This window comes from Mangifera indica, chromosome 1 (assembly GCF_011075055.1).
Source record: "Mangifera indica cultivar Alphonso chromosome 1, CATAS_Mindica_2.1, whole genome shotgun sequence".
In the NCBI taxonomy this organism is placed as follows: domain Eukaryota; kingdom Viridiplantae; phylum Streptophyta; class Magnoliopsida; order Sapindales; family Anacardiaceae; genus Mangifera; species Mangifera indica.
This window is the reverse complement of record NC_058137.1, coordinates 9,946,706-9,968,763: the sequence shown is the minus strand read 5'-3', so window position 1 is coordinate 9,968,763 and position 22,058 is coordinate 9,946,706. Positions and strand designations below refer to the sequence as shown.

The window sequence follows — 22,058 nt, the reverse complement described above, 5'->3', positions numbered from 1 at the left end:
TAATGAGACGTGTTAGATTTGCAAGTTATTTGGGTTGTGCCAAGGCTTGGAAACCAAACCTGTGGGTTGACCTGACATGACTTGATACTATTCAAATGATTAAAAAATAAAAATTAATATTATAATTTTTGGAACTGAAAAGATATTAATGATTATTAACATATTTTGTATTTCCCATGATATCATATTTATTAATTATTGATATTTTTGGGTTCTCTACAAAACATTAATAATTAATATCTTGAAAAACTAAAAGATATTATCCAAAAAATAAAATTAATATTATATTTTTGGGAATTGAAAAGTCATTAGTGATTATTAATATGTTTTGTGTTTCCGATGCATACACAGCTCCATTGTCATTCTTAGGTTCCAAGTCATCCTCAAGCTTCCATGTAGCTTTTTAAACCAAGAAGGATGAAGTTCTGACAATTCCCAAGCCAAAGGAAGCATTGCACCTTCAATTTTGGCCCAACTTCACTTTTGGGCATAACCTCATTAGTTCGACTCAAGAACCCCTTGAGTAGTTTGCGCTTTTGGCCTAAAATAAGCTTCACATTATGCATTTCCAAGCCAATCTACCCAAGCCTCTTTTGAAGCCCATTTATAACTCAAACTTGTACATTTATTTGGCTTAGAACTAAATGAAAGCTTAGTTGCAAAGCTACGAGAGATGGTTCTTAGATTTAGGGAAAAAGGTGTCCTATTTTATCTTGTATTCATTAATAGGGAATGGGGTATGATATGTAAGGGTGGCTTAGCTTAATTTAAAGGGATTTGGTAAAATTTAATTGATTTTTTCCTAGGATGCCTACTTTATCGCCAACCCTATCATTATATAAAAGGCGACCTCACACCATGTATTTCATTAGTCATTATTGGAAATTTTATAAACTTTGTTGAGAAACTTTGAAGCTTTCACTTATTTTTCCTTTATCCATTCATTTTTGTGGAAGATTGGTGGTGGAAGACCATAAGGTTGGTTAAACTTTCCTTTATGCCTTTTCAAATTAGAGTGTGCATGTATGTTACTTTTGCTTATGGCAGAGAATTGTGCTAAAATTATGTTTACTACCACTGACTTTGATCAACATTTTGACTGTTTTATCTATTGAATCTTAAGGGCTACCATAGCTTGAAAGAAAGCTCTTTGTGTTGCGTTTGCATTGATATGATTTTGGTTTTCCTTGGAGATCATTTTGGTTACCTATTTAAATGAGCAAAAAAACTACACATACCAAATAAACAATGAAAATAGTTTTCTTGGTTTTGATTGATTATTGCATGTTTTTTATGAAATATGCACCATCTAGTGTCAGAGTTTTGATTGTTTGTGTGAGTTACTTGTGATTTTCTTCATTTTAGGGTTACTGTTCATTATCGAAAGTTACTGTTCACCAACAATACTATTCATAAAACATAAAATTTGCTTAAAACCAAACCATATTATAGCCTAAACAAATACTGCACACCACGCCTTAAAATTCCAACCTTAAAACCTTTAAAACCTTAACCTTTACCCACTTATCTATTATTAAATGTCCCAAAAAAGAAACTCATCCTCATCCTCTTGACCCCTTCACCCTTGGAAGTTGTCCATATGGAGTTAAAAGGGGAGATTAAGGAGCTTAAAGACCAACTAATTTAAGTCATGCAATACCTTAGGGACATGGCTATAACATAAACCAAGCACCTCGTCCATCTTAACTGACCACAACACCTTCCAAGAAGACACATTAGACCCCATCCTCCTCTTAGACACTGTGGAGAGGAATTAATTCTTTCTAGTAAAACAAGTAAGGAAGAACAAGAAAAGCACCAAGGAGAAATAAGAATGATGATAAGGGATTAGAAATTAATATCCTGAAATTTGAAGGAAGTACAAGCCTTGATGACTTCATTGATTAGTTACATTCCATTGAAAAAGTCTTTAAGTATAAAAGTTACCAATGTAAGATTTCTTGGTGGATTAAAGCAAGACATAACTAATATGGTTGAGTTACAGCCTTATTGCACCTTTAAGGATGTATGCAAGTTGGCCATTAAGGTTGAAAAGCAAAAGAAGGCCGTAAAGCTCATGGTTTCCAAGTCATTCTCCAAAGGGACATTATTTAACAAAAACACATCTCTTACTTGGGGAACTACCTTCCATAAAGGTTCCCCATCTTACACAAAGTTGTCGATTCTAGTTTCAAGGAGAAAGGCAAGGAAAATATGGAAAAGCCAACCAAGGACAAACCTAAAATGGTGAAGACTAACCACTTTAACAAAAAGTGCTTTAAATGCCAAGACTATAGACACTTCTAAGTTGAATGCCCTAATAAAAGAGCTTTGACCTTAATAGAGATACAAGCCATTGAGGAGTCCCTTCAAAAGGAAGAATATAAAGATTTCATCTATGAATTTGGTAATCTCGAGAGTGAAGAAGAAGAAAAGATCATCCAAGGTGTTCATGAATGAGAGTTGTTAGTTATTAAGAGGGTTTTGCATGCCAAGCCTCTTCCTCATAAAGAGTAAAGACTCTACATTTTTCAATCAAGGTGCACTATTAGAGGTAAATTTTGTTTTTTAATTATTGATAGTGGGAGTTATGCAAAAGTGGTCTCATCCATCTTAGTAGACAAACTTGGATTATCAACCATGCCACATCCTTAACCATACAAACTATAATGATTGAGTAATGGAACTAGCTTACAAGTTGCAAGGCAGGCATTATAATGATAAGATTTTGTGTGATGTGATTCTTATGGATGTTTGTCACTTGTTATTAGGAAGACCTTCATAATTTGATAGAGACGTGAAGCATGATGGCAAGAAGAAGACTTACTCCTTTAATAATTTTGAGTTATGAACTTGTGTGAAAGGAATTGGAGGATAAAAGAGTATAAGTTTTTTATATTATAGTCTCTAACCTATTCCCTGTCAAAGAGTCTTTAATTAATAGTCTTGGATAACTAAAATAGCTCAAATGATTGTTGGTTAGGATAATGTATCCATTGAGCTTTGAAAATGATGTTTGGCCTTAAAAATACGATGGGATGGGTATTCTATTCTGAGTGATGAGTGTCCTTTTACACATTCTGACTTTGACAACTTTCAATCAGACGCCTAATGGTCAAATTTTTTAAATATGCCACTCGAGGGATAGGCATCCCTTTTTCTAGGACTGGCATCCCTCTTTATACCTTTAGAATTCAATTCCCGAAATGCTTTAAACATGAAAGGATGGGTAAGGGATCAATAGAGAAATGGACATCCTAGGTAAAGAAATGGGTATCTAATAATAATGATGGACATCCTTGTTTAAGGAATGGGCATCCCTATTCATTTGTCAAAAATTTTGATAGCTCCAAACTTACAAAAACATGCATGAAACTAGCAAAGGAATCAGCATCCCATACTTGAGAATGAGAGTTATTTGTCTGAAAAGTTGAAAACATAAATTTTGCCTAACATTTGATCATAAGAATTTTATGCTATGAATTTAATTAACTTAATATATATAAATTAATAACTTTAAACTTAGTTTTGACAGAATCAAAACACCTAAGAGTTTAATAGCCTAATTGGGATACATGGCAAAAGGAAACATAACAATTAGAATTAAAAGCAATATTATTAGATTTAAGTACTTGTGACAAAATTTTGCATTTGGGTCACCCAATTTATTATGCCACACATCAATATCACTTTTGGATATAACAAAAGATTGGATTTTATTATTTTTGTTGGGAAAATGTAACAATTCAAAATCTTGCACAATGTTCACAATTGAAGAGTCGAAAGCAACTTAGTATTAGCATAAGCAAAATTAGAATTATTAGAATCACTAAAGATAAAGCTTGAAATAATGACTGGTGCACAATATGTTAAGCAATAGATGTTTTTGGGTAGAAATAGGTTGAGATATCTTTAAGGTAGGATTGAGACTTTGTATAGGTGGGAATGTTGAGCTAATATAGACCATCCTTAAGGTGTCCTCATAGTAGTATTGTCTGAGCGAGTTTGTCCTTAATGATACACTAATTAGCATAAAACTCAATAATAGTTTGATTATCTTTTGTAATTTTTGAAATATTAAACAAGTTTTTGATTATATGAGGAACACAAAGTACATTTTTTAGGTAAATAGCTTTAGAATGAAACTGACTAAGGATATGAACTTGACCAACTTGAGTAATATTTAAAGAATCACCATTGCCAACCTAAAATTGATCATTCCCTTTGTAGTTGGCTATTGTAGTTAGTTGAGATACGTCATGAGTTACATGGTCAGTTGCACCTAAATCCATGTACCAAGAGTAATTTTGAACAATGGCAGAATTGGTTATTTGAGTTGTGAAAAGTGATTGTACGGTATTCTGTATATAATAAACCTAATGATTATTGTTAAAAAGGTAAGAATGATTTTAAGAAGCAGTAGAAATGTAGTTGGAATTGGATTGATGTGGATGAGATGTTGTAGGGGTTGTATTTTGAAAGGGACATCAACAGAGTATGTGGTACGTGCTGTCGTTGACACCCAAATTAAATCCTAAATTCCTGCAACAAAAATATTGTAAAGGAAAGTAGGGATCGTTCTCTCAAAGAGCTTTGATTAGTATGTTGTCACAATTAAATCGAAACAAGGAAATAAGGGGGGTTTTGAATTGAATGCAAATTAGAAATAATAAATAAAAAAATTCAGCGAAATAAATTAAAACGAATAATCAATTAAACAAACCTTGGTCTACGGTCACATCCACCATTGGAATTATGATTAATCATTGAAACAAAATATCAAATTAATTATTCAAATATTCGTTGTGGTATTAAATTTACCTGTCCTTCCTTATGATTAGTTAACCAAAAACATATATTTCAATTAACTCTTATTGATTAATAATTCAGATACGATCTTGAATTTAATTAAACAATAGCATTACAAATTAGAAAGACCAACGAAGCAAGATAACGCAAACGTACGACGTTGCATTTAATCCAGTTGATTATTTTCCTAGGATTTATAGTTTCTGATGCAACAAATGATAAACCTAGCTGCCACTTTGATTAGATGGATTGAACAATTACGAATTCAGCACCTAAACTAGTTGTAGATTATATTAATTGATAAACTAATTGCGCACCTTAAAAATCAATCAACACAATCATGAAAAATAATTCAGAAAGATAATCAATACTCAAATAATTAAAAAGATGCATTAAAGAACAAAAATAAATCTCACAATCATTGTAGTTCCATGGTTTCAAATCCCTTCAACCAAGAAAAATTATTCAGCCATTGTAAACCATATTTTGCTCTCTAATTCTCTAATTACAATGGTGAAATTCCCTCAACAAAATAATAATAAAAATATATATATTATCTCCCTACTAAAAATTTGGAAATTGAAAGTCAATCCTAATCTCCTAATCCAACCAAGCAAAGTGATACATATCTTCCCAAAAAGAAAGGAAAGGACATGTATATCCTTCCTAAAAAAATATCCTTCCTTATCTATCTCAATTAATCCTCTTTTCTAGCTAGTAATTATCCCTTTTCTAGGAAGTAAATCTTGATATTTTGTGGACCTTTGCAGCTGATCTGGACATCCAAATTTTATTTCTGAATTCTGCTTTCGTCATTTCACGTGCCCATGCCTAGTCAGCTTCACGGAATTTTCAGATTAATAGGTCTGCTCCAATTTTTTCATCTTTTTGACCCAACTTACTCCAAAAATGCTCAAACCTTCCTAAATGCAAAAAGATAAGTAATTCTATTAGATTGAATTAAATTTCCACACAACATAAGGGAATTATAAATCAAAATAATAACAATGAGGAATAACGTGCAAAATTGTATGACCAATCTCATTGCACACTTGGCAAACTATTCTACCTCTCCTAGAAAATTTGCCCCCACCTTTTCCTCCATTGATGACAGGTGAATGACTATAATGATAACTAGGCTGATGTATAGGATGGTTTGTTAAGTTTTGTGGTTTAGGCTGAAAAGTAGACCTAAATTGATTTTGTGGTGGTATTAAAGTAGTAGATTCATTGTCCATAAGTTGAACTTATGGTCGGTTGGCTTAGATGCTTATCATAATAACTAGCAAGAGATAGATAATGTGGATTAATCAGACTAGTTATGTTAACCATTGCATTATGAAACTCAAAAGCTATATTAGAGCTTAGACTAGTGTTGACTTTCCCTAAACCCAATTCATGCTTTTGCAAAATGTACATGACATCTTCAAGACTAAGAGTTTCAAAACTAGATTTTATCCTAGTGATCAAACTAGCCACCACTACATCATATTCAGGTCTTAAGCCATCAAGAATATGGTTGATAAGCTCTAAGTCACTAACATGATAACCTACTGACTCTAGAGTCTCTGCATACCCTTTCATCTTTGAGACATCTTGGTTGCTTGCAATAGGTTTCTAATGTGTAAAATTTGAGTTTTTGAGGCATTAACAAAAGTCTTTCTAAAAAATTTCATATCTCAATCGCAAAGTGACACTTAGACACAACAAGAAAGATTTGCTCTCAAATTGATGCAATAAGCCAACAAAGCAACATCTTATCAATGTTTTTCCAAAGAACATACTTAGGATTAACATTTTTTTACCACTATTGTTGAAGAGGCAGGATCTTCAAACCTCACATGATTGAATGGAGTAGGTTGCAATAATACTCCAATGAGATGCTCCTCGAGATCATGGTTTGCAACATTAGACAACACTTGATATTTCTAAAACCAGTAGTTTGATTTAGACAACTTTGGTGAGATGGCTCGTAGACTTTATGAGGAGATTGACAAAGAAGCAGAGCCTTTTTGTAAGTTAGGATTTGTAAAGATAATCATAGAATCCACACCTTTCTAAAGACCAAAGGAAGAATAAAAAACAGGTACTTAAATATTTTCCATCATAGACACTTGTCAAATGGCTCTAATACCATAAACATAATTGTGAAGGCCATATAAAAAAAAAAAAAAAAGAACTTAGAAAAATGTTTCGAGATGAAAATCGAAGAGCAGGAGAGAGAATCTATTACTTAGATTTTGTGTATTTTTTATCAATTTAAAGTTAACCAATTCAAGTTAAGTTTACATGTACATGTATCAGGCAAATACAAGCCACGTGTACACCAATGGGAATTTACATCTTTGGCCTTGACATTTTACATCTTGTACTGACAAGCATAAATGAAAATTTGTTGAAACAACTTACTATATGCCATTTCTTTTGTAACTATATATAATAATAATTGGAGAATCTTTTGTTGGGTGGTTCATCTAATAACAATGCAAGTATATTTTAATTTATGTGATGTACATAAATACGTACATGTCATCAAAGAGTTTATAACACTGGTTTACTAATAAAAATAAATAAATATTATAAATTAAGTTAAATATTAAAGTTTAATTCATTAAAAAAAAATGAAAAAAGTGATTCTTGAGGAATATTCGGTAATCAGATTAAAAAGTGTGTGATATATAGTGAAATAAATCTAAATATGACTTTTATTCATCACTATTTTTAGTCAATGCTCTTTGAAAATATCCAAGTGAATTGCTTTCCTGAAAATTTAAGTGATAGAAAAGTTGAGCCAAAAGCAACCCTACTTTTCATTTGCCCTAAAAGTCTTTCTTTCTAAATTATTCATTCCTATTTTTGGTCAACTTTCCTGACAATATTCAAGGCAGAATCCGCGGCCTTTGTACATATATTCGCTATTGACTGCTAATTAATTCTTTTTCCCGACAAGTTGTCTTGCCTTCCTCTATTTTATTGTTTTCACATTTGTCCGCATTTACGAAAGATAACCGCTCAAAAAATTTGTAAACTCTCATTAACAATTCATTAGGGTTAGGTAAGAGTAATTTGGACTATTTTACTTAAAGTATTTACAGAAATCCATAAACTGATCCAAAACCATCCATTAATCTTTCTTTCTTTCTTTAAAAATTTAACTTGCCACTCTCCTCCACCCACCCTCCATCCATTTTCCACCGCTACCAGTTCATTACAATTCATATATAAAAAATTATTTTGCTATTTTTTATTTTATTTTATAATAGGATTACCTGGCTAATTTTGTTCTTATTAATTAACTTATCAATCATGTTCTTATGAATCTTTCACAGATTCCAATATTATTATCCTTCTTCATTGATCACAAAAAAGTGCTAGTGGTTCCAAACTTCATTACATTCTGAAAATCATAAATGACCTACTTAAATTTTTTTACATCAAAGTGGCATTACTATCTTTCCGTAGAAGACAAACTTAAAGGACACCAAAATAAGTCTACTACCAACTCTTGTTGTCTTGGCGTTGGCGGCCAAAGCAAGTGGTATTTTAGACATATACTATCCTGAGAACCTGTGCCAGGTTTCATGACGGTTCTTAGGTCGGCGGTGGTGACGTATACTCCACCTCATTTTCTTGCATGGCTGGTGACACAATTCACTTGTCCATGTTTTGGGAAAATACTAAGAGTGAGTGTCCTCAATTATTAACATGAACCATCATTTTTGATAAACACAAAGACGCACATGACAGGTTGTATTTTATCATTAAAAAAATTTCATTTGAGGGTATTCAGAACTAGTTGTAAAGAGTAGCTCATCGTGAGGGTATTCAGAACTAGTTAATCAAAGTGAAATACTAGTAAGTAGTAAAGAGAGGAATGACAAGGAAAGTGTAAAAATTAATTTCATTATTTAAAATTCTTATAATACTTGCTGCAAATACAAATTAAAATTTCCCAACACTCAAATATTCAAAAAGGCATAAAGCCAAACATTTATTCGGGTATAAACTCCATGGCCGCTTCAAAATCCTCTAATTTGATAGTAAGCAATTCATCCCTCTCTGCACAATCATCACTAAGCCTAAGATCCAAATTCCCCTTGGCATTATTTAACATTATATCCACCAAACCTCCATTCATCTTCATACGCTGTGTTTTTATTGTCTCTGTCTTTATTAACTCTGCAATGGCGTCCACGGTACAATCTGAATGCAATTTAAATCCATACAACAAGCTATCCTTCGGCTGATTTTTCATCTTGATACAGAGAACATTAGCTAATTCTTCACAGCTCAGGTCTTTGAAATTAAAAAGGTTAGTAACTCTTCTGCTGAAACCTTCATTAGAAGATATTACACGATTCATTGCTTCATTATAGCCAGCAAATATGACTAAAACTTTTCCATCGTCCATGCAAGACATTATCTCTTCTAAGGCTTCTAATCCATAATCACGGCCACTTTTCTCCTCAGGTATTAGTCGATATGCTTCATCTACAAAAAGAATGCCTCCTTCGGCTTCTTTGATCTGAGAATAAAATTAACTAATTTTTTGTCAAAATAAAACATAAAATCTAAGGTAAACAAAGAATACAAGTCCATCAAATTATATAGAGTTTTTAATGAATGAATTTCTTCCAATGTTAACATATGATATGCAAAGCAAATTGTTCTACCTTACTCCTAGTCTTTGGTCCAGTATGACCAATATATTGACCAATTAAATCTGTCCTTTGAACTTCTTTTACTTTATCGGTTTCCAAAACTCCCACACTATGGAGTAGTCTACCAAGGATTCGAGCCACCATAGTCTTACCTGTCAATTATGAAAAAAAATATTTAATTAAACAAAAATATTTGGTTTAGGGTTTATGGTTCCAATTTTACCCGTTCCTGGATTTCCTAGAAATGCCATGTGAGGAAGTCTTCCAGCAGTGCCGATTTTCAATCCAATGGCCCTGCGCCTGTCATTCAAAAGAATGCCCTTTGACCATTTTCGAAGTTGCATCTTGAGTTCATCCATACCCACAATATTTGACAGCTCTTTTTCGAGGGCATCCATCCTTTCTTTTTGCTTGCTACATGCTTCTTGTAACTTCTTCTGTCGTTCCTCTTGTTGACGAGGGAGTATTAAATCAAGCAACTTCCCATTACCTTGGATTTTTGAAACATAATCTACAGGATTCATGTCCTTCTGCATTCAAAGTTACTTCAATTTCTGCTAGCTAGCAAGTAAAAAAAATAATTATTTTAGAATATAAAATGCATACATCATCTGTAGCATCACAATCGGCTTTGTGCTCAAGCAATGTCTCGACAGTTGAACAGTCTTTAGCTCGAATTGAGTGTAAAACAGAAAGCATTAATGGTGTCACTCCATACTGCATGTAAAAATGGTGGAAAAAAAAGAAGAAAAATATATCACTCTCACATTTTTCAGAAGAAGCATTTCTGAACGAGAATATAATGTTCAAATATGTATAGAGCACCTTAGTTTTGGCTTCAACAAGAGCACCATGAGAAAGAAGTAATTTTGCTGCTTCGTTGCACCCATTCTTGGCTGCTACATGCAATGGAGTTTCTCCATACTGCAAAACTCAACAGATCAAAAACGCAAACTATACAACAGATTTTTTTTTACTAGCATTTTTTCGCTTCCATGTCAACTTTATTGTAGAACACATACCATATTTCTCGCTTCCAAGTCAACTTTATCATCTCCTTTCCACTCAAGCAGAAATTTCACTATATCTGTCCTGTTGGTAGCAGCAGAAAGATGAAGCGGTGTCTCCAACATCTGCACTTAATCCAAAATTAATTCATAAATTGGATGGTAAACACACTCATCTTATTGTACTTAGATTAATTAATCTGCAAAGAAACTTAATTTTTCTTCCCTTCTTTAATTATCCAAAACCCTTTTTCTACTTCCACTTCGAAAACTTCTTAAGAACCAACTGAAAAATCTAATGCTTTCAAGTGGATATATATATTAATTAAAAATTAATAAAAAATTAGCCTTACAATTGCATTTTTTTCATTGAGAAGAGACGGGTTATCTTGAAGGAGCTTCTGAAACGCCTCAATATCCCCTGACTCAGCACAATCATGAATGGTTGTATGTTTGTCAGATGCCGATGATTCTGTACTCTGATGATTCTCCATCTCTATTTGTCTTCTCTCTTAAAGAACAAAATATAACAAAGCTAGAACAACGAGAGATTTGAAATGTTCACTTAATGAAATGAAATCAAAGGCATTGATTAATTGGAACATAACATCTTTTTTTCTTCTTATATAGCAATTTCTCTGGAATTTTTATGAAGCTTCACAACTTCCGATTAATTTACCTGCCACGCTTTCAGTGAAATTAAACTTTATTTCTATTTCATCTGTTTTTCCCGGAAGATGTCCTGCATCCCTAAAAATTATAAAAACTCGGAATCATAAGAGATAGGTGAGGTTAATTTGGGCCCGTCAGTTTATAAATTTAACCTTTTCATTCCTTTGTTTTTGTATTAGGATCTTGAAGTTACGTTCGTGTACATTAAAAACTAGTTTTTTTCTTTACCGTACGTGGACTAATCAAGGGAGAACTTCTCTTGATGAAATGAAGTTTCGTTCCCTTGTTTATGAGCATCTATATCTTCATTGATTTTTCTTAATTTTGATGCGTCGCAGCATGGAATACTATGTAATCTTCAACGAAGTTCCATTAGCCTTTGGTACATGGAATACCGTGTTTGTCATGTGTTGACACTTTCTGTGGAAGTTCGTTCCCTTGTTTATAAGCATCTATAGCTTCGTTGATTTTACTTAATTTTGTTGCGTAGCAGAATGGAATACTATGTAATCTTCAACGAAGTTCCATTAGCCTTTGGTTACTTTGGCTTTGAATGACTTAGTCTGACTACCGTGTTTGTCATGCTATATTAACAGCTTTCACTTTCTGCGGAAGTTCCAACTTGAAAATTATCTTTTTATTGTTGCGGCTTCTTATAGGTAACAAATGTAGGCAATTTTAATAATATATCGTAATATGATTTATAGTTATTTTATCTTCAATCCAAAATTAGTCAATCATATAGGGACATGTCATTATTTATATAAAAAATTATGTATATTATTTGTACATATAGTTTTATTAATTTTAACTCTTGTGCAAATAGGTTTAGGTTTAAGCTAAAGTAATAGCTCCTAGAATATGAAAAAAATCTAATGTGTGTATTACAATACAATATGATAAAAGTGAAATTATGAAGAAAGAGATATAAAATAAGAGGTATTTTATGTGGCTTACTTAAAATGTCTACATTCATAATATAGGTATTAATTGATATGTATTGAAAAAAATATAGAATTACCTTTTAAGGTAGCTTATCTATGTTTTTACCTCTTTTCTTCTCTCTTAGATAGATCTTTCATATTTATAAGACTATAGATGAAAAGTTAACATAATTAATATCCTTTGTCTCCATGATCAAAGCAACCTCAATTCAAAACTTTTTTGTTATTGCCGCGCACCCATTCCTCCATAGTCTCTAATACATTGACATCATGCAAATCTATCAAGTCATCATCATCAAATTCTTGGATTGAAGCCAACATTTTAAACTCTTAATAAATCATCATCATAATGTTCCACATAACCATGTGGCTCCACTTCTTGTAAACCATCATCATTTTATATATCATGATGTGACTATTGAACATCAGTTGTTGGTTTCTACAAATTAGTGGTTCTAGTCATATTTGTTTATCACCCAAAAAGATGCTCAATTTCTTTTAAGTCACTAAATTGTGGTTATTTTCTTATTTTTTTAATTATTTTAATTATTTTAATTGAAAATAAGGGTAGTTTAGTCTTAAAAATCTAATAAGTAAGGATAAAATTTAATAAAGTTAAAATTACCTTGGTATTTTTTTAATATTTTAGACGAATATGATAATTAGATGATTCTTTATATTACCTATTACATCACCTTAGTAATAAATGATAACTAGAATCTTTATTATTAAAATAATAAAAGATAGATTACTAAAATAATTAATCACACATTAGTGCGACCCAAACACCCCCTTATGATTGTTTTCTTAAGCTTATAAGGGTTACTTAAAAATGGGGTGTTATAATAACTCCTTATAGAGTTGTATATGATGATGGACCCATAGGTGGCATGACCCACTACTATAGCGAGACGTGTCAGATCTGCAAGTTATTTGGGTTGTGCTAAGGCTTGGAAACCAAGCCTGTGGGTTGACTTGACATGACTTGATACTATTCAAATGATTAAAAAATAAAAATTGATATCATATTTTTTGGAACTGAAAAGATATTAATGATTATTAATATATTTTGTATTTCACATGCTATCATATTTATTAATTATTAATATTTTTGAGTTCTCTACAAAACATTAATAGTTAATATCTTGCAAAGCTAAAAGATATTATCCAAAAAATAAAATCAATATTATATTTTTGGGAATTGAAAAGGCATTAGTGATTATTAATATGCTTTGTGTTTCTGATGCATTCAAGGCTCTATTGTCATTTTTGGGTTTCAAGTCATCCTCAAGCCTCCATGCAACCTTTGAAGCCAAGAAAGATGAAGTTCTAGTAATTCCCAAGCCAAAGGAAGCATTGCACCTTTAATTTTGACTCAACTTCACTTTTAGGCATAGCCTCATTAGTTGCACTCAAGAACCCCTTGAGTAGTTTGCTCTTTTGGCCTAAAATAAGCTTCATATGGTGCATTTCCAAGCCTAATCAACCCAAGCCTCTTTTGAAGCTCATTTTTAACTCAAACTTGTACAATTAGTTGGCTTAGAACTAAATGGAAGCTTGGTTGCAAAGCTAGGAGAGATGGTTTTTAGATTTAGGGAAAAATGTGTCCTATTTTATCTTGTATTCATTAATAGGGAATGAGGTATGATATGTAAGGGTGGCTTAGCTTAATATAAAGGGTTTTGGTAAAATTTAATTGATTTTTGCCTAGGATGTCTAATTTGCCGCCAACCCTCTCATTATATAAAGGGTGGCCATACACCGTATATTTCATTCGTCATTATTGAAAATTTATAAACTTTGTTGAGAAGCTTTGAAGCTTTCACTTATTTTTCCTTTATCCATTCATTTTTTGTGGAAGATTGGTGGTGGAAGACCACAAGGTTGGTGGAACTTTCCTTTATACCTTTTCAAATTAGAGTGTACATGTGTGTTACTTTTGCTTATGGCAAAGAGTTATGCTAAAATTATGTTTTCTATCACTAACTTTGATCAATATTTTGATTGTTTTATCTATTTAATCTTAAGGGCTACCATAGCTTGAAAGAAAGCTCTTTGTGTTGTGTTTGCATTGATACGACTTTGGTTTGCCTTGGAGATCATTTTGGTTACCCATTTAAATGAACCAAAAAAATCGCATATACCAAATAAACAGTGAAAATAGTTTTCTTGGTTTTGATTTATTATTGCATGTTTTGATGAAATATGCACCATTTGGTATCAAAGTTTTGGTTGTTTGTGTTAGCTACTTGTGATTTTTTTCATTTCAAAGTTACTGTTCATTATCAAAATTACTGTTTGCCAGCAGATACTATTCATAGAACACAAAATTTGCCTAAAACCAAACCATTTTCTAGCCTAAGCACATACTACACACCACAACTTAAAACCCCAACCCTAAAACACTTAAAACCTTAACCTTTACCCACTTATCTATTATTAAATGTCCTAAAAATGAAACTCATCCTCAACCCCTTCACCCTTTTACCCTTGGGAAGTTGGCCATATAGAGTTAAAAGGGGAGATTAAGGAGCTTAAAGACCAGCTAACTCAAGTCATGCAATACCTTAGGGACATGGCTATAACATAAACCCATGCACCCCCTCCACCTCATTTGACCCCACAACACCTTCCAAGAAGGCACATTAAACCACATGCTCCTCCTAGGCACTGTGGAGAGGAATTAATTCTTTCTAATAAAACAAGTGAAGAAGAACAAGAAAGGGCACCAAGGAGAAATAAGAATGATGATAAGGGATTAAAAATTAATATCCTAAAATTTGAAGGAAGTATAAGCCCTGATGACTTTGTTGATTAGTTACATTCCATTGAAAGAGTATGAGTATAAAAGTTACCCAGATAAGAAAAAAAGTAAACTAGCCATCTTGAAATTCAAAGATTATACATCTTTATGTTAGGAGAATTTGAAAAAGCAAAGTGAAAAAGACGGCAAAGAGAGTTTTAGATATTAGAAAAAGCTTAAGAAGCTTATGAAGAAGAGATTTCTTCTCAAAAACCATAGACAAGATCTATACCTCAAACTACACACTCTCAAGCAAAGTAGTGATAGTGTTAAGCATTACCTTAAAGAATTTGAGAAGTTAATGATAAGAAGTAACTTGTCGGAGGTTAAAAAACAAACCATTGTAAGATTTCTTGGTGGATTAAACCAAGACATAGCTAATATGGTTGAGTTACAACCTTATTACACCTTTGAGGATGTATGCAAGTTGGCCATTAAGGTTGAAAAGCAAAAGAAGGCCATGAAGCCCATGGTTTCCAAGTCATTCTCTAAGGGGACATTATTTAACAAAAACACATCTTTTACTAGGGGAACTACCTTCCATAAAGGTTTTCTATCCTACACAAAGGTTGTCGATTCTTCTTTCAAGGAGAATGGCAAGGAAAATGTAGTAGAGTCAACCAAGGACACACCTAAAATGGTGAAGACCAATCTCTTAAATAAAAAGTACTTTAAATGTCAAGGCTATGGACACTTCCAAGCTGAATGCCCTAACAAGAAAGTTTTGACCTTAATGGAGATACAAGCCATTAAGAAGTCCCTTCAAGAAGAAGAAAATAAAGATTCCATCCATGAATTTGGTAATGCCAAGAGTGAAGAAGAAGAAGAGATCATCTAAGGTACTAATGAAGGAGAGTTGTTAGACATTAAAAGGGTTTTGCATGCCAAGTCTCTTCTTCATAAAGAGCAAAGACTTCATATTTTTCAATCAAGGTACACTACTGGAGGTAATTATTAATTATCAACCATGCCACATCCTTAACCATACAAACTACAATGGTTGAGTAATGGAACCAGCTTACAAGTTACAAAGCAAGTGCCGATTTCCTTTTCCATTGGCAAGCATTATAATGATGAGATTCTGTGTGATGTGATTCCTATGGATGCTTGTCACTTGTTATTGGGAAGACCTTGGCAATTTCATAGGGAAGTGAAGCATGATGGCAAGAAGAATATTTACTCCTTTAGATTCAATGGCAAGACTATCACTTTAAACTCTCTTAGTCCACAACAAGTTCATAAGTCTATCAAGGGAAAAGAAATCAAGAAAGAAAGTTTGTTTATGAGTGGAACACAAGTAGAAAAAGCTTTTAATTGTCATCAACCAGTTTATGCATTGATGGAAGATAAACCAAAAGGTGAATCTTTCATATGAAATGGGAGGAGTTTCAACTACCTTTAGTGTGAGTGTCACCATATGTGGAGGATAGCCATCTCACCATATGTGCAATGGGAGCATGATGCAAACACAACTCCATTGTCATTCTTGGGTTCCAAGTCATCCTTAAGCCTCCATGTAGCCTTTGAAACCAAGAAGGATGAAGTTCTAGCAATTCCCAAGCCAAAGGAAGCATTGCACCTTCAATTTTGGCCCAACTTCACTTTTGGGCATAGCCTCATTAGTTTGACTCAAGAACCCCTTGAGTAGTTTGCTCTTTTGGCCCTAAATAAGCTTCACATGATGCATTTCCAAGCCCAATCTACCTAAGCCTCTTTTGAAGCCCATTTATAACTCAAACTTGTACATTTAGTTCACTTAGAACTAAATGGAAGCTTGGTTACAAATTTACAAGAAATGGTTCCTAGATTTAGGGAAAAAAGTGTCATATTTTGTCTTGTATTTATTAATTAGGGAATGAGGGTGGCTTGGCTTAATTTACGGGGTTTTGGTAAAATTTAATTGATTTTTGCCTAGGATGTCTACTTTGCTACCAACCTTCTCATTATATAAAGGGTGGCCTCACACCATGTTTTTCATTAGTCATTATTGGAAATTTTATAAACTTTGTTGAGAAGCTTTGAAGCTTTCACTTATCTTTCCTTTATCCAATCATTCTTGGTGGAAGATTGGTGGTGGAAAAGTTGGTGGAACTTTACTTTATGCCTTGGTTTCATTTTATGTTTCCTTAGAAATCCAAATTAGAGTATGCATGTGTGTTATTTTTGGTTATGGTAGAGAATTGTGCTAAAATTATGTTTTCTACCACTAACTTTTACCAGCATTTTGACTACTTTATGTACTGAATCTTGAGGCTACCATAGCTTGAAAGAAAGCTCTTTGTGTTGTGTTTGCATTGATATGACTTTGGTTTGATTTGGAGATCATTTTGGCTACCCATTTAAATGAACAAAAAAACTACACATACCAAATAAATAGTGAAAATAGTTTGCTTGGTTTTGATTGATTGTTGCATGTTTTGATGAAATATGCACCAATTTCTCATGATATCATGTTTATTCATTATAGCCAAAAGACATATTTCATCCCAAGGTTTGATGCAAAAACAAATATATGCCCACGGGGTTTCAAAAACACAAATACCCACCAAGATTTAGTCCATTTCCATAGACCCAATAATTTCCTATTAAGGTTAAAAGTAAAATTATCATTTTACCAGTAATATTAAAATAAATAAAATGATATCTCTTTTCCCCATAGGATTCAATTTTAAAAAATTTACTTTTCCCCTTAGCGTTTGGAAAACAAGTTTGGCCAACTAATACAATCAACAACAACCTCCTTCTTTGGTGTTTCTCTTCTGATGACTCTTTCTCCTAGATGACGAAGTATCAACGAGACAATATTTCGTTGTCTAGATGATCGCATGATTTGTCATCACGAAAGAAAGAGTTGGTGGGAGAGAAATGTTGGAGAGGGAGGTTGCTATTTGTCAAATTTGTTTTCCAAACCTTAAAAGGAAAAGTGAAATTTTCAAAACCTAAACTTAGGGAAAATTGTTATTTTCCTAACTAAAGGGGGAATGAGATATAATTTTATTTATTTTAATATTTATTTTAATATTTCCAAATTAATAGAAAATTCTTGAGTGTGTGAAAATTGACTAAACGTTCGGTAGATATTTGAGTTTTTGAAATTATGCCTTTGTGTATTTGTCTTTACACCAAACCTTGGGTGGGAATATGTCTTCTAAGTTCCTTATATTTCCACCCAAAGCTTGGTGTAAAGACAAATATACACTCATGAGATTTCAAAAACCCAAATGCCTATGCAAGGCTTAGTCTATTTCTACACACTCAAGTGTAATCTGTTAGGATTAAAGGTAAAATCATCATTTTATCAGTAATATTAAATAAATAAAATTATAGCTCATTTCTCCCTAGTTTGGAAAACGAACAGTTTTTTTCCAAGATTAAGTTTTGAAAAATTTACTTTTCTCCCTAGCGTTTAGAAAACAAATCCTGTTAACTAATCTAGTGAATGGTTGCGTCCCTTTCTAGCGTTTTTCTCCCAATGACTCTTTCTCTTATGGTGCCAAATCATACAGTAATCTAGAGGAAGGTTTTATCCTTCGTCATTATAGGAAAAAGAGTCGTCAAGAGAGAAACATCGAAAAGGGAGGCCATTGTTCACCATATTAGTTGGCTAGATTTGTTTTCCAAACCCTAAGGGGAAAAGTGAATTTTTCAAAACTTAATCCCAGGGAAAAACTATTAGTTTTCCAAACTAAAAGAGAAAATGAGATATAATTTTATTTATTTTAATATTACTAGTGAAATAACAATTTTATTTTTAACCCTGATAAAAAAATTTTGGTTGTGTGGAAATAGGCTAAATTAGGGTGGATATTTAGGTTTTTAAAATCTTTTGAGTGTTTATTTGTTTTTGTACCAAACCTTTGGGAATATGTCTTTTGGCCAATAAGTATCTACAAAATCAATGCTAAATGGAAAATTTAATACTATACACAAAATTTTAATAATCCAATCTAATGGTTTAGCCCAAAAATAAACTAAATAAATTTTAGATTCCAAATAAATAAAACACATTCTATACAAACTTTAAAAAATTAATGTTTCATGCAAATTTCGTAATACCTTGTAAATCATATTCTCACTTTAATAGGTTTTCTCTTTAGGAACTAGAGTGTGGGAAATTAATAAAGTAAATAAATATACTCAAATCAATATAACTCGGAAAGAAAAAGCCCATAAAATTTATTTAAATTCATCCAAAATAAAACTGCCAACTAATAAAATTAATATTATTTCAATATTTTTTTGGGCTTTCTAGTTTTTGCCTACTTAAGTTATTCAGTTATTCTGTTTTATTCCGTTAACAAATTTGAGATATTATTTTTTAAGAGAACTACATGATAAAATAAAAAAAATCATCATTTTATATAAAACAAAATCACAATTTGTATGTTTTCAAACGCAGATTATTTGAATCGAAGTCAGATGTGTTGGCTGCAGCCCTCAAAGCAATCCTCCATCTCTGCAACCTTTCTCAATCATCCTTAAGCCGTTCTTCAAGCTCAGAAAATCGTTCACCAAAAGAGCCAGTTTGGTTCCTTACATCTGTTGATCTACTTTATAGAAGACGGGGATTAGAATCTGACGATACTGGTAATTGCACTCAAGAATCTTTTCGGGTTCTTCGAGACACCATCTGGAAGAAGCATACGGTTCAGAGAAAATGACAACCGAGATCTTCGATTGTTTGATTACATATAAAAGAGTTGAAGGAATTTGATCTCCTTTGATAAGTTTATCTTCAATAAAAGTAGCAATAGTTTCCTTGCACAGTTCTTCATACAGATGACTGGTAAAGCTGCTCCGGGTGTCCCCACGTCGGAAAATAATAAAGACTTTGTATTTTGGTTTAGGAGTTGTGGAATAAGAAGAAGAAGAAGAGGAGGCAGAGGAAGAGAAAGCCATTAAACTCATTGTGGTTTGAGTTATTTCACATTAGCATTGACATAAAGGGTTCACCAACACATCAAATAAATAACAGAGAAAATGATTTTTATTCCATTATTAAGTTTTAAGTCCTTTTAGTCGGTGAGGTTAGATTTTCAAAAAGGTCCAATAGAATCTCACAGTAACACCTAGGTCCAGGTCCTAGCAAGGTGCCAGCTTTTAAATTCTTTCTAAAAGTCATAAAGACTAGGGGTGTGTATACTTCAGTTTAAACTGTAAAATCAAACCAAACCCCTTAAAATTATAGTCTAGTTTGGTTTGGTTTGTAAAATGGTTCAATTTGGATTAGGATTTTCCAAACTATTTTTTTAGTTCGGATTGCAGTTTGAACGATTTTCAAACTTAACTATATCGTAAACCGTATTTTTATAATATATATATATGTAAAAAACTATATTTGACAAAATATTTCAATAAACAATTAGGTGTACAACTTGTTTTTTCATACATATTTTGTCATTTTTTGTACATGCATATTATGTGTGTGTATATATATATATATATATGTATTTTATATTAATTTTAAATGTGCACATTATGTTTTAGAAAACTATAATTCAATTAATTATATATATATAAATAAAAAATTTTAAAAGATTCAAACTATAGTAGTCGAATCGTGTGTTATATCGTATATTAAAAACCCAGTTTATTATATCGTGTATCATATTATATGATATATTTTTTAAAAATTAAAATAATAAATTATTGATAAAATATTATAATTGAGATGTCATCATTTTAAAAAATACCATAAACACCCTTAACATTTTAAAAATTTTCATATACACTCTTAATGCATTATCATTTTCTTTAAAAAAGTGTATTATTTCGTATAGATAATATGTATTGTATTGTAGGATACATTTACTGTATCGTATTAATTTGATACACTTTATAATACGTATCATTTTTCATTTATATTGTAGGATACAATACATATCGTGTATTATTAAATACCAATAATTATAGTTCAAACCATAATCTAAACTGTATTTTTTCAATTTGGTTTGACTTAGTTTAGTTTGAAAAATTTTCAAATCATTTTTTTCAGTTTGGTTTGAAAAATCTCTCAAACCACACTAAACTGGACCGTAAACACCCCTAATAAAGACCATTAATATTTTGTTATATAAAAAAAATTAAAAATTGATAGAATTATTAAAAAATTAGACAACTGCTAATTAAAAATTCTAGTTAGTATTTGAAACTGCTCCATTAGTTATAAGAAAATTATAAAAATAAAAATTAATAGATTAAGGCTATTTATATATTCAAATAAGTCATAGAAAGTTGATACTCAGATAAAGACCTAAATGTTAGTATCACATTCTATTGGGAATACACCATCCAGGTCATAGCTAAGGGACCAAATTTTATTTCTCTCCACTGTGTCTAAGCCTTTGCTTTGCATCTCTTTCACATCTTTTTCTAGGAAAATGCTCACACTAACTAAAATTATAAAATAGTTATTTCCCACTGAAAGTTTTGGGAAATACATACTCACCCTTTAAATTAAAAAACCATAAGCTCGCACCCAATGCAACTTTGCTAATGGATTAAAATCTTGAGCTAGTAAAAAACAAGTAAATTACCATTAATTTTTCACTTATAAATTTATCATTGTAACCTTGGAGGATTCATTGGTGATCACACTGAAGATACAATTCATCGGATTGTGACCCTCATCGTGAAAGGGAAATTGGAGCTAAAGAGAAGAAATTTAAGGAAAACTATTGTGATAGCATTTGTGAAAAGAAGGAAAGTGTGCAAAATGAGTGTGAAATAAGTGAACTTAGTGAAGGAAATGGAGATAAAGCTAAGGGAAATGAAGTAGATGTTGGGAAGAAGGGAGTTTGAAGGAATTAAAGTAAGGGGAATTTAATTTAGAAAGGTCGAGAAAAGAGTAAAGAGACAGAAAAATTAGAAATTTTGGTTGAGGAAAATGGTGGAGTTTTTGTAGATAAAAGCGTTTTGAAAGGTGATAGAGAAGTGAAATTAGATGAAGATTGTCAAATGATAGGTGAAGAAGTGTTTTCAATAAAAGAATATGGTAATGGTGTTTTTAAGAATGAAGAGCAGTTTGTGTTAGTGTATGCCTTAGGAACCATTCATATTGTCAATTGTAGGGGGCATTTTAATCTTGTATGTACATTAATATGAATTATTAATACAAGAAGTAGTCTTTTTGTTTATATGCATAAGTTTTTCCTTTACTTGT

The 22,058-nt window shown here is 31.9% G+C and overlaps 1 protein-coding gene across 2 annotated transcripts; it reads right to left on the bottom strand.

The window, feature by feature from the left end:
- Nucleotides 1-8,775: 8,775 nt before the first annotated feature.
- LOC123193267 (ribulose bisphosphate carboxylase/oxygenase activase, chloroplastic-like) lies at nucleotides 8,776-11,098 on the bottom strand. Of its 2 annotated transcripts, XM_044606147.1 has the most exons (7): nucleotides 10,831-11,096; nucleotides 10,493-10,603; nucleotides 10,296-10,394; nucleotides 10,077-10,187; nucleotides 9,694-10,000; nucleotides 9,483-9,622; nucleotides 8,776-9,334 (listed from the first exon to the last, which is right to left on the bottom strand). In XM_044606147.1, exons 1-7 carry the CDS (start codon nucleotides 10,969-10,971, stop codon nucleotides 8,801-8,803), a joined length of 1,443 nt encoding a protein of 480 aa, XP_044462082.1. In that variant the 5' UTR covers nucleotides 10,972-11,096; the 3' UTR covers nucleotides 8,776-8,800. The 2 variants fall into 2 exon arrangements, with proteins under 2 accessions (XP_044462082.1, XP_044462073.1); XM_044606138.1 differs by having other exon boundaries at nucleotides 10,077-10,394; nucleotides 10,831-11,098.
- Nucleotides 11,099-22,058: the final 10,960 nt, after the last annotated feature.

Coding starts and splice junctions, on each gene's coding strand:
- LOC123193267 (XM_044606138.1), bottom strand. CDS start 10,971: ATGGAGAATCATCAGAGTACAGAATCATCGGCATCTGACAAACATACA. Junction 10,395..10,492: donor ACTTGGAAGCGAGAAATATG/GTATGTGTTCTA, acceptor TGAGTTTTGCAG/TATGGAGAAACTCCATTGCA. Junction 10,001..10,076: donor ATTGTGATGCTACAGATGAT/GTATGCATTTTA, acceptor CTTTGAATGCAG/AAGGACATGAATCCTGTAGA.